This window comes from Leuciscus leuciscus, assembly GCF_965113295.1.
Source record: "Leuciscus leuciscus genome assembly, chromosome: 24".
Taxonomy (NCBI): domain Eukaryota; kingdom Metazoa; phylum Chordata; class Actinopteri; order Cypriniformes; family Leuciscidae; genus Leuciscus; species Leuciscus leuciscus.
In genome coordinates this window covers 17,417,685-17,430,216 of record NC_138723.1, presented here as the reverse complement: position 1 = coordinate 17,430,216, position 12,532 = coordinate 17,417,685, and the positions used below count along the sequence as shown (strand labels likewise).

The 12,532-nt window shown below is 39.1% G+C and overlaps 1 protein-coding gene across 1 annotated transcript in view; it reads left to right on the top strand.

Annotated features, from left to right (window-relative positions):
• The window catches only part of dchs1b (dachsous cadherin-related 1b), a 93,392-nt gene that overhangs the window by 73,352 nt on the left and 7,508 nt on the right, over positions 1-12,532 (top strand). The window contains exons 6-14 of the mRNA XM_082157758.1: positions 1,031-2,077; positions 3,065-3,252; positions 3,485-3,581; positions 3,767-3,924; positions 6,087-6,936; positions 8,583-8,822; positions 10,463-10,588; positions 11,066-11,275; positions 11,502-12,368. Coding sequence (XP_082013884.1) covers positions 1,031-2,077; positions 3,065-3,252; positions 3,485-3,581; positions 3,767-3,924; positions 6,087-6,936; positions 8,583-8,822; positions 10,463-10,588; positions 11,066-11,275; positions 11,502-12,368 — 3,783 coding nt within the window. The remainder of the gene's footprint in view (positions 1-1,030; positions 2,078-3,064; positions 3,253-3,484; positions 3,582-3,766; positions 3,925-6,086; positions 6,937-8,582; positions 8,823-10,462; positions 10,589-11,065; positions 11,276-11,501; positions 12,369-12,532) is intronic.

Genomic DNA, 12,532 nt, shown 5'->3' with positions numbered 1-12,532 from the left:
GGGGATTCTATAAGAAGTACCTCTCTGTACTAGGGGATGCACTGATATCACAGTTCTGGCTGATAATAATTATTTTCATGTTATGGCAAATAACTGATAAATGAATGATTTTAAAATGTGATACTATTTTGTCTAAATAAATGGTAAAGTAAAATACAAAAAACTAAAACATAAGTGAATTTAGGCATCACGTCATTATAATGTACAGTATGGAAAATTTATATTCATTTTGAGATATGATAAAGACACATTTAATTAAATTAATAACATTTTAAAGATTAACTTTAAGTGAGTGTTCGATAATGGAATCGTCCTACTGTAATAATTGGGGGAATGTGAAAATATGGAAAATTTGCATGTTCAATTAACAGTACAATCTGATATAGGCAATACAATCTGATAAATAAATAAATGTCTTGTATCGTACCAACGACCAATGTAGTACTACACTACCATTAAATTTTTTTTATTTTTTTTTATTCCACATTAAATTAATCAAAAGTGACAGTAAAGACTTGCATTATTTTCAAAAGAAAATAAATACTGTTCTTTTGAACTTCCTATTCATCAAAGAAACCTGGTTCCACAAAAGTAACTGTTTTCAACATTGACATTAATAAGAAATATTTTCTGAGCAGCAAATCATGTGACACTGAAGACTGGAGTAATGATGCTGAAAATGTATCTTTACCCTCACAGGAATACATTACATAGAAATACATTTTTACTGTATTTTTGATCAAATAAATGCAGCCTCATAAAGCAAAAGAGACCGACCCCAATATTTTGAATGCTAGTGTACTGTATATGTTGTGCATCCCTAGTCTGTACCTTTCATTCATTGTATTTCCCTATTTTCATTTTTATAGAGTAGTGTAATAGTTAAAGATCTGGGTTTGTAGGGTCTGAAGAGATGATCCATGAATCATTACCAATAATTCCATAAGAACATTGTCCTTGTAATGAATACAAAGTCGCTTTAGATTAAATCACTGCTCACGGATCTTATCCCATCACTCTCTCACTCCAGGAGTCTCTAAGGATGTCACCTACACTATCTCTGCTGGGGATCCAGATGGTTATTTCATGGTAGATCCGGAAACTGGAGCACTTAGAACAAGCCTTCCTCTGGACCATGAGTCACGTCCCTTTTTCGACTTGGAAATTCAAGCGCGCAGCGGTTCCCCTCCAGCTTTTGGAGAGACGCGTGTTCGGGTCACCGTAGCAGATGTGAATGATAACGCTCCCATATTTTTCCCATCATCCTCTGAGTCTCTGCTCCTACTAGAGGCCACGAAAATGGGTACTGTTGTGTACCGTGTGCAGGCTGAGGACCGCGACTCAGGCCCTAATGGACAGCTGAGCTTTGACCTGATGACGGCCGGAGGGCAGCGCACTTTTGGCGTGGAGCGCAGCAGTGGGGAGATCCGACTAATTGGGAGTCTGTCGTATGACAGCGTTCCTCGCTATGACCTCCAAGTGATCGCAAAAGACAGCGGCGCGCCTCAGCTTAGTGCTACGTTCAGCCTGGTGGTCCACATCCAGGCGGAGAACGACCAGGGTCCCGTGTTTGACACGATGACCTACCGCGTGGAGCTGAAGGAGAATTCACCACTCAACACAAACTTCTTACAGGTCCGGGCACTCAATAGAGATCCCAATGGAAATGGAGGGTCGTCCAGAGGTTCCACGCCATCTTCCACACTGGCTTACAGACTCCGGCCTGATGGGGACGCAGCAGGATTTGGGATCGCCCCGGACAGTGGTTGGCTGTTTGTTAAGAGCGCTTTGGATCGAGAGGCCAAGGATGTCTACCTGCTAACTGTGCTGGCCACGTCTGGAAGCGGGCAGATGGGGAAGACCGGCAGCGCGACGGTCAGAGTTTCTGTGACGGATGAAAATGATAACTCTCCTCGTTTCTCTCAGGAGAGGGTGTTCTTGGCAGTGAGAGAGAACTTGCCTGCAGGAACTGGTTTTGGGAGGGTGTCTGCTACCGACAGCGATGCGGGTCTTAACAGCCGTCTTACGTACAGACTACTTCACACGGACCGATACTTCCAAATCAATTCACGGACTGGTGAGTTGGAATACAATTCTGGCCCTTCAATGTCATTTGACATTTACACATTTAAGAAATGTTCTAGATGAGGGTCTTTCAAACTTTTTGATGCCAAATATTTTGTATTAAAAAGGCATGTATATAGACCCATTTATATTGTGAAAGATAGGGGCAAAAATTGGAAAAATATTTTTCCATAAAAAAAAATCTACCCACCACTGTTAAATGTATACAGCTCTAAAGAAAAAAAACCACAACTATGGCTATCAGTAGACTAAAATAATTAGGATTAGGATTAATCTCATCTCAGTCATTTCCAACGGAAACATTTTCTTTTTTTAGAATGCAGAAGAAAACAGAAATGTTTTTAATTAAGTTATTTTTTTATAAAAAAAGAAATAAAACTTAAAAAACATAAAAAAAATGTAAAATGTTTACATTTTTCAAAATTTTACCATTATTTATTTATTAGTTTATTTATTTTATTTTAACATAAATTTTCCCTGAAGTTTTTTTTGTGGACTCCTTAGAACCTTCTGGGTCTGGTTGAAAATCCTTGTTGTAGACTATATACTCTAACTTTTGACCATAAACTTTTGAAAAATTAGCTGTGTTTATGAATTCATGAATATTTTGAATACATTTTTATATTTTGTATTAAGTATGTATATTTTACATACTTTTCAATTTAATTTTAGTTTAAGTCATTTTGTTGTGTTTTTTTTTTTTTGTATTTCTAATTAAATTTAATTTGTTTTTAATAAAATTTTTATTTCATTTCAGTTGTTCAGTTAACTTTTCAAATTGAATATCAGTTTTTAAGTTTAAGTTTTTCATCTAATATTTATGTTTTATTTTAGTTCAGCTTTAATTCAATTTATGAAAACGATTTTAGTTTTAATAGATAATAGATAATAGTTTTAGTTTTACTTAACAATCCCACTGAATATCAATTGCACCATTCTAGACTGAGTATTCTGACTAACTCCCAAATTTCATGTGTAGGCGAAATCAGTACCAGGGCAGCTTTGGATCGTGAGCACCAGTCCAGTTATCAGCTTATTGTGGTGGTACAGGACAGTGGTACACCTCCACGTAGCGCCACCGGAACAGCCCATATAACCGTGCTGGATGAGAACGACAACGCGCCAGCGTTCAGCCACACACAGCCTGGCAGGGAGATTCTCATTCAGGCAAGAAACAGACTGGCACAGACTATATTCAAAGCCTTAAATCAGTGTCATAACATAGGTGCTTGTGTTTATTAAAGCAGTTTACACATCATAAAAACGTCATTACGTCTGTACATAATATCTTTCAAAAATTGTTTATGTGACCTTGGATACATTCCCACTCTTGAAGTTGTTTGTATCAAGTATAAGCAGCCAGACTGTGCTGTTTAAAAACTTGCTTGATGTTTTCCAGGTTCAGGAGGGTCTTCCTGCCGGTTCTTTATTAGGAACTCTTCACGCCATAGACCCAGATGAGGGAGAGAATGGCACTATTTTCTACTCATTATCAGGTAAACAAGAGTCCAGAATATTTCCTATGTGTTGGGTATTATTATTGCCAGAGGATGTTTATGCAAAATGTTAAACGTAAACATATGTCCTCAGTTATCTTTGTGCCCAATATGATGTATTGTACAGCTAATTATACTACCATATTTGTCTATATTTATGCTTCCATTTGTCCTTGCTTTTTAAGGCTCCAGAGCAGAACGTTTCTCCTTGAACCCAAATACCGGAGAGCTGCGCTCCTCTTCCCCCCTGAGGAGAGCTGAAAAGGCAGAGTACGGCTTCACTGTCACTGCCTCGGACCGTGGAGCTCCATCTCAGAGCTCTTCAACTGCCTTACTTGTACAGGTGAGACCATTTATTTTTATTTTTATATCAGACATTTTTTAGGTGGTTGCTTACGTCATAAGTCATAAGTCTACCCTTAATAATTTTTTATTTCGTTAATCTGCCGACGTATTAAAGAGGCCATATTATGCCCTTTAAAGAAGTCTTAATTTTGTTTTTGGAGTCTACTAGAACAAGGTTTTCATGCTTGAATGTTCAAAAAACATTCACATATTTTACATATTTTACATTGTTGCTCTGGGGAGCGTTTCCCGAAAGCATAATTTGCCAACTATGGTCGCAAGTCCCGTCATTAGCATAGTTCAATGAGATGGTGTTTCCCGAAACCAAAGTTCCAACGAACAATTGCAAACAGCATCGTTGTGTGGTTGGACGACAGCTCTCGGCCTGTGGTCAAGAGCATAGTTTCTTGTTTGCATGACATGTGGACTTAATAAATCCTTATCTTGAGCAAAATAAGCAAGCTGATATTCAGTACAATCTAGATCTTTTGTTTCAAATACAAATGTCAATTATGTATTTTAGTTTCTCAAGAGCACTTTTAAAGAGTGCATACGTGCTCTAGTACACAAGAACAAGCCTATGATGCCTATGAGCCTATGCAATGTCTGTAATTTATAGCATAAAATCTAGCATTAATTCGATCTCTAACTGATTCACTATAAGTTATTACTCCACTACCTGTGTGACATCATTTACCAACATGGTTGAACGACAAATTTGCGACAATACGGTTTCGGGAAACAGTCATGAATAGTTAGTTGATTTCTTTAGTGATGCACGAAGCAGCGAGTTACGTCGTTGTACGGGAAATGCACCCCTTTTTAGTTTCTGTCTCTATGAAGCCCCTCCTTCAAAAAAGCGCAATGTTCTCTGATTGGTCGGCTGGACCAATGTGTTGTGATTGGTCAACAGTTAAAGCGTGTGTCAGAAATGTCACGCCCCTTACCATAACACACTACTAATGCAATTCAACCAGGCCTCGTCCCTTTTTGCATATGCCTTGGGCAGGAATTATTTAAATGATGAATATTGTGACGTGTACGTTCCCAGAAGAAAACTCAAGACTACAATCGAGGCATTTTCAGGGAGTTCAGAAACAGCGCCTTTGACTGTTCCAAACTATCATCATGCTCACAGTCCCCTGAGCTGTGGTATCAATATTCAAGAAGGGAAATGAGTTGTGACCCGGAGGCCAGCTCCTTTCTACACAAACACCTCAAAACTCCCAGGATTACTTCCTGCTCCAAAGGAACGTACTGTAACAGAAAACCATGTATTAATCCCAATGTTTAGCATGGAACTGCGTGAAACAGACATGTCAAACTATATCTTTGACAATAGGATAATTTCCATGGCTTTTCATTCCAATGTAAAAGAATACGGATTCTAAAGAGTTTATTCTCTGCAAAATTATTCTTGCTGGTTCTTTTTTGTTGCGAAATATCTTTAGTGCTTTTACAGATGTGATTTCAAAAAGGGAATTGGAGGCTAATTGTAGAGTGTGCGGTTGCATGCAATTTCTGTACTCCCTTTTTGTATGGGGAAGATGAGAGTAAGGGAGAAATGGAGTGAGAGAGAGACGGGGGAGAATGCACCTTTGAATCAAGTGTTCCCAGATGGCTCTGATGAGGCCCAGCTGTGGTTCCCCATGATCAAACGGAAAGCTGCAAACTTCGGTCCCCTAACACGGTAGCGCTAACGCCGATACGCTCGCACCACAGAACTTTGCACCAGAGCAATCTCGAGATAATATTTTACATACCATCAGTAATACCATCTTCATTTTGAAAGTCCAGTGTACTTTGCACCTAAGAGAGAGCCCAGAAATGGATCAACGTCAATCCTTCTGTTGCTTTTCTTCCTGTGATCTGGTATGTGTGTACTGTTTTATTTTTTTTATTTTTTTTCATGGGGATATTACTATGAAAGGCTTCACCTGTCAAACATTTTCCAGCTCTACTGTACTTCAAAGACATGGGAAATGGCAGGCAGGTTCACTCCATCTTATTAGTTCAGTATTGTGCCATCTAAAACAATGAGAACACACCTATGCGTTGTAAATTGTGGAATACTGTATATATGGCTAATGATGACAAATAATCCTCTGTTTTTATATTTTACATTACATCTTCTAAATTCATTGTGTTCCCAATCTGTAGGTCATTGGCTCCACAAGGACCCCTCCAAAGCCCAACACCCTATCCATGACCCTCAACTCAGTGGAGGGTGCCAAGCCAGGTTCTGTTATTGGCTCAGTTAAAGCACATGACCAACATGAAGTGAATTCAAACGGTCAGGTGACCTACCTGGTAGTGGGAGGCACAGATCATGAAGGAACCTTTATGGTTGACCGTTTGACAGGAGATGTTTACTTGGCTAGAGAGCTGGACTATGAAAAAGGGTCACGATATACTCTGCAGATCGAGGTGGATGATTTCTCCAATGCCTATCCAAACACTCACATGGTTCAGCTGGAAATCAATGTGCAGGATAGTAATGACCACGCACCACAGTTTCCAGAAGATCCTGTCACTATTGTTATTCCTGAGAACATTCAAGCCGGTTCCTCCATTTATACCTTCCAAGCTACTGATAAAGATGGTAGTGGCCCCAACAGTGAGGTACGTTATTCTATCCAACAGCGGTGGCCTGACAACCCAGATCTCTTCAGTCTAGATCCTGTCACAGGAGTCTTGAAACTGGGTCGAGAGCTTGACCATGAGGAGACCTCCAGCCTGTTCCTGGTGGTCCATGCCACAGATTCAGCCTCGGACCCCGATCAGAGACTCTGGGGCTCGGTGACGGCACGAGTTTTCGTCACTGATGAGAACGACAATCCTCCGATCTTCAGCTCCCCGACTGCTGTTAGTGTGATGGAGGATCAGCCGGTGGGCTTTGTGCTGCTTTACGTCATGGCCCGGGATGCAGATCAGGGCGAAAACGGCAGAGTATCCTACAGGGTCCAGTCAGGAAACACAGCAGGACGGTTCGTCCTCAGCCCGAACAGTGGTAAGAATCATTACTTCTCTCTCATTCGCTCAAAGCCAGAAGCAATTTAGCAGAACAGATCAGTTTCTTGAAGGGTTTATTTCATGGGAGCACAGTTCTATTTTGGCCCATCGACCGCACACTCTTTGATTTGGCGTTGGAAATATGCATGTGTTAGTTTGAAATTCCTCTCAACCTCCCAGAATATGACCATTTACAGCTCACGCAAAATTGGATTAAATTGACAAAATCACCTAATCGACTGAACATCTGTAGATGATTTCCCTTCCATTATTGTCAGATGGTTTATGGTGTAGGTTAGTGTTTAATTTCTGTTCTAAATCAGGCATATTGTATATACTGTATACTATATATTAAAGTTGAATATATAAAGTCACTGCTGATATTAACCAGACACTAAGCAGAAAGTCTTCACACTGTTTGGACTCTTTAAGAAAGAGGTCTAGAGATGGACGTTAAGCACAAAACCAGAGCTACCGTATCCAGAAGCAGAAGCCAGCTTAAACATCTCAATGATGTGTTTAAAGCTAGAGTGTGTTAGGTGGACTATAAATAAAAAAAAGAGGCCGCACACAGACTTCTCACAAACACACAATAATATTTCGCAGTCAGCAAACAGTCAGGCTGCCATATCAACCACAGGGGTGTGTTTATCCTGGGTGACCCTCGCTCGGGGTCTTGCTGATGACAGCAGTGCAGAGAGGTATAGCTGGAAAGGATCAAAAATGGATCCATGACAACAAATTTCTTGCCTGGTCTTCATACCAGCAAGTCAGCAAAAAACTTAATTCTCAAATTCCTTATAGAGAGTGCAGGAGCTAAACTGAGGAGAAAAACAGAGGATGAATAAAGCGAAAATTTATGTCAGACTGGAGCGGATATTGTGTTTGACTTCCATGTTCTTCTATGAACAAATTTATGTTAAAAAAGGACCAGCAAAGATGAATTATCCCTTGAAGCATACAAAGAGCTCTAATATTAGAGATAGCTAGCATCCCTATTAATCTCAGTGGAATTTTCTCAGCTGGCAAACATATTATATTATATTATATTATATTATATTATATTATATTATATTATATTATATTATATTATATTATATTATATTATATTATATTATATTATATTATATTATATTATATTATCATTAAATTATATAGCAACTTTTGAATGGCCATCATTGGAGACACATCCTTTTTGTCCACATAGTTATGGCATCCACCAGTAAAGACTAACTGCCTAAGCTAACCGGCCAAACTTTGTCCCCCTGGGTAATACCCTGTTTTTTTGTTTTGTTTTCTGTGGTAATATTATGGTATCATCAGTATTATGCTATGTACTATAATATTTCCATTGGATAACATCAATATTGTACAGAAACAGTACTTTTTCTATTTGTAATCTCCACATCATTTGTTGTGGTGGGCTACCTTATGTCATGAATGATCTCCTATCCTCATCAAAGTTACCCAGCCACATTCAGGTAGCTTAATATATTGTCTGGCATGTACATAATTAAATATTACAAATATGCATGGTATAAAACAGAACAGCTCTTTGACCTCGGTCACACGTCTCCAACCACAGGCTGCGCTGTGAAGCGTGCAGCAGATCTACAGATGTTTTTCTCTTCTCCTCTTCTCCAGGCTCTCTCTCCATCCTTAAACCTCTGGATCGTGAGGAGCAGGAGAACTACAATCTCACAATTGTCGCGGAGGATCATGGGATACCCCAACATTCCACCACTCAAGTTCTGTCTATACAAGTAATTGACGTAAATGATGAAGCACCGTGGTTTGAACGCAGTGAGTTTGAAGCCCAAATCAAAGAGAACCAGCCAGCAGGAACAAGCATTCTGAAGGTCTCCGCTTCAGACCGGGATCATGGTGAGTGATTTAAAAAAAAAATGATATTCTGCAATAATCCATGTGTTAAATGTTCCTTTACTATTGAAAAGAATCACCTGCATTGTTGGGTATTTCAACCTTTCAGATATTCATGACCTGTGTCTGAAAACTTTGCCATCTGGTTAAAGCAGTTATGTTGAGTTGCAGTGAGGGCAGTGGTTTTTTTTTTTACTCTTCCTGTGGAGGGTATGTGGGACTCATTCTCAGCCTCCTGGGTTTAGTGAGAGAGTATGAAAGAGAGATTGTAAAGACATTTTTCAGGAAGCATTAATTGAGCAAGCAGGTGCTCGTGCCAAAGCTTGCTAACTTTGCACGCAATCTGGCACTCGTGTGTCTTTAGTCCATGCTGAACACTTGTGTGGACCACTACTAATGAAACCGGTCTTAAATCCGAGATGAAAAGGTTTGAACATGAATATTTTGACATTTGACATTGCACTTCTGTTTTAATTCAAATCAGGTCGTTCACAACTTCTTTTACATCTTCTAACTCAGAATGAAAGGAAAGAGGTTTTGGTTGATTGTTACCAGTCGCAGGATGTGTTTGGAATAGGATTCTTATATACTACACATACTAATAATTGATCTGACTGCCAAAAGATATTTTTACACAAATTCTAAATAAAAATTCCAAAAATATGTCAAGGTTTTGGTTAGGGATGAGGTGAGGTGAGGACTCACAGATGCAGAGAAATAAGCTTTTGTTGTTATAAAGAATAAGAATAAAAAAATCATTAATCCTTCTTACAAAACATGCTTTTGTCTTAACCTGATCACTATGGTAAGCCTATTATAAGTGTTTATATTATAGACCTAGCGGGATGGTTTTCGCGGGAAATTACGTTACATTCGTCAACCGTCTGTGCATGTCTTGTCATATCCGTAAATAGAGAAAATTTGCTCTGGCTACTGTGTGGGAGTGGCATTGGTTAGTTGTCACAACGAGCGAGAAAGTTGACGAGTTAAATCTCAAACCTCAGAGGATTCACACTTTTTTTTAATAAAGAAAATGTCGAAATGTCGAGTGTTTGCTGGCAAAAAGAGACTGAGACAGTGCTCGTAATAAAATGAGTCAACACTGGCTTGGCGTGAGATGTTGAGAACTGAGGGGTTTGAAATGTTGTAAAAGCGATGCAGAGATGAAGTTTATATTACTCAACAGGTGAATAAGGTATTTTATTAAACAGATACATTTCCATATGTAGCTCTCTAACAGAGTTCATAGTAAAGCATTATCTATTGCGCTGGAATTTAATGTCTTCAGCTAGTCAGCTTAAGATATTTTCCATCTAAACTGGTTATATCTCTTAAACCTAGTAGTGAATGTTTTAACAGTAGGATAACCATTGTTCTGTTTTGTTTTTTCTTTTAAATAATACATTTTGTAAATGTAATTTATTGTCAATCTTTTAGCTCATAACTGGAAGCCATTCACATGCAACCTAGTGAGATCATGTGGCAACAATGTAGTATACTTTGAAATACTTTGAAAGGTTTCACTTACTAAAAGATAGTAGGCAGCATACAGTGTTTACTGTGCAGTATTCAGTAGATAGATAATAAGCTAGTATTCGATTATGATCAGAATTATTGATTATATATTTCTGTTTTTCTTGCAGGCACGAATGGCTTAGTGATTTACGGTGGTCTGACTGAGGATGGATTCACAATTAATCCAGAGACGGGTGTGATATCTGTCACTCAGGTTCTAGATAGGGAACTTCAGGACCACTACACTGTAACAGGTACATAAACACAGCCAGGATCTGCACATAATATGGTTGAAACAGTGTTATTTTAGTATTATTTATATACTATTATTGTATTTAAGATTATTTTTTTTATTCTTTTGGTTTTGGTTTTGTGCTTTTATCGTTTTATATGTTTTGTTTTTTTTTATGTTTCTGTTAAGCTTTAATTCAATGTAATTTAACTTAAACGAAAATTCAAAAATGTTGCTTTGGCAACTAACTGAAATAAATCGTTTTTATAAAGTTTAAATTGTAAACTGTGTAAAATTTTTCTTTTTATTTGATTATTTTACTGGTAATGATGATTTCAATTACCGAAAGTTTTTAATAGTTTAGTTAACAATAACAACACTGGCCTGAAAAAGTATTATGTGCTACTATAAAATATCATTTTATATAATTATAATTTATAATATTATCAAAACTTATACTGAACTTAATAACCCTCTTTATATCTTGTGTATATGATAGTGTATGCAAAAGATGGAGGAATACCCCCTAACTTTGCCAAGGCTAAAGTACACATCACAGTGCTGGATGAGAATGATAATGCTCCTGCTTTCGGGCGGCAGCATTACAGTCTGGAAGTGCCTGAGAACCAAGAGCCCGTGGAGCTGTTCAGCCTCAAAGCCACAGACCTGGACACCGGAGAGAGCGGACGACTGAATTATAAGATCACTGGTAAAACTTTTTTTTATTCTGTACAGAGGAATCTAGAAGAAGAGCTTTTACAGTGGATTACAAACCAGATTTAGAGTGTGTAAGTTAACACATATTGCATTTTTTTATTATCTGCGGTCAAGGCACGTTACTGTTTTTGCTCACATTGCAGATTTGTTTCTTATAAAAACAAGACCCACTCTGCTTGATTATGAACAAATGTTTTGTCTGTGTGTTTCCACTCTAGCTGGCGACCCAGATGGTGACTTTCGACTTGTCGGTTCTTCTGGAGCTCTGTCTACTTCAAAACCTCTGGACCGAGAGCGGAAGAACAGTTATTCCTTGGAAGTGGTGGTTCAAGATCATGGCAGCCCTTCACTGAGCAGCACTGCCACTGTGGAAATCTCAGTCCTTGATGTAAACGACAACAGCCCCAAGTTTGGCAGCAGCAGCTACACCGTCGATGTCTCAGAAGATGCTGCTGTAGGTTTTGGGGTGTTGGATGCAAAGGCCACAGATGTGGATGAGGGCGAAAATGGGAAGATCTTATACTTCCTTAGCCAAGAAGCTAAAGGTGCATTTACAGTGCATCCAGACACGGGGCGGATCACTACCACAGCACTTCTGGACAGAGAGAAAAGAGCTTCTTACACCTTCCAAGTGTATGCTGTTGACCTTTCACCCGCCGCACCTCGCAACGCCACAGCCCAGGTAACCGTTACCATACTGGACGTCAACGACAATGCACCATTCTTCATCCAGGACCCACTGATTATCAACGTGTCCAGTGGTAGTGTGTCCACGCATCAGGTGGTGGCCACAATGAGAGCAGAAGATAAGGACTTTGGAGCCAATGGGTCGGTGTTTTACCGCTTTGCTATGCCAGTCCGAGGATTTTCTATTAACTCGCTAACAGGGGAGATCCAGACCACAGAGAAGCTGCAGAGCCTCACGCAAACCCAACGCACCCTCATAGTGGAGGCTATGGACCAAGGCAGCCCTCCTCAGTCTTCTCTAGGTGTGGTGATGGTCTATGTGAAGGAGGAAGATTACAAGGGCATTCGATTCTCTCGCAACGCCAGAGATGTTAGCTTACAAGAGAATGCAGCTAAAGGTATGCAGAGAATTTACAGTAAAAGATTTGGTGTGCTATTATTCTGGAAGAATTTAATTGTTACACAAAGCAAGAAATAGTTCCTTGCTGTCCATTTCATGGAAAAAAGGAATGATAACATTATCATGTTATAAAATAAATCATAAGTCAGCATCAGCCCTATT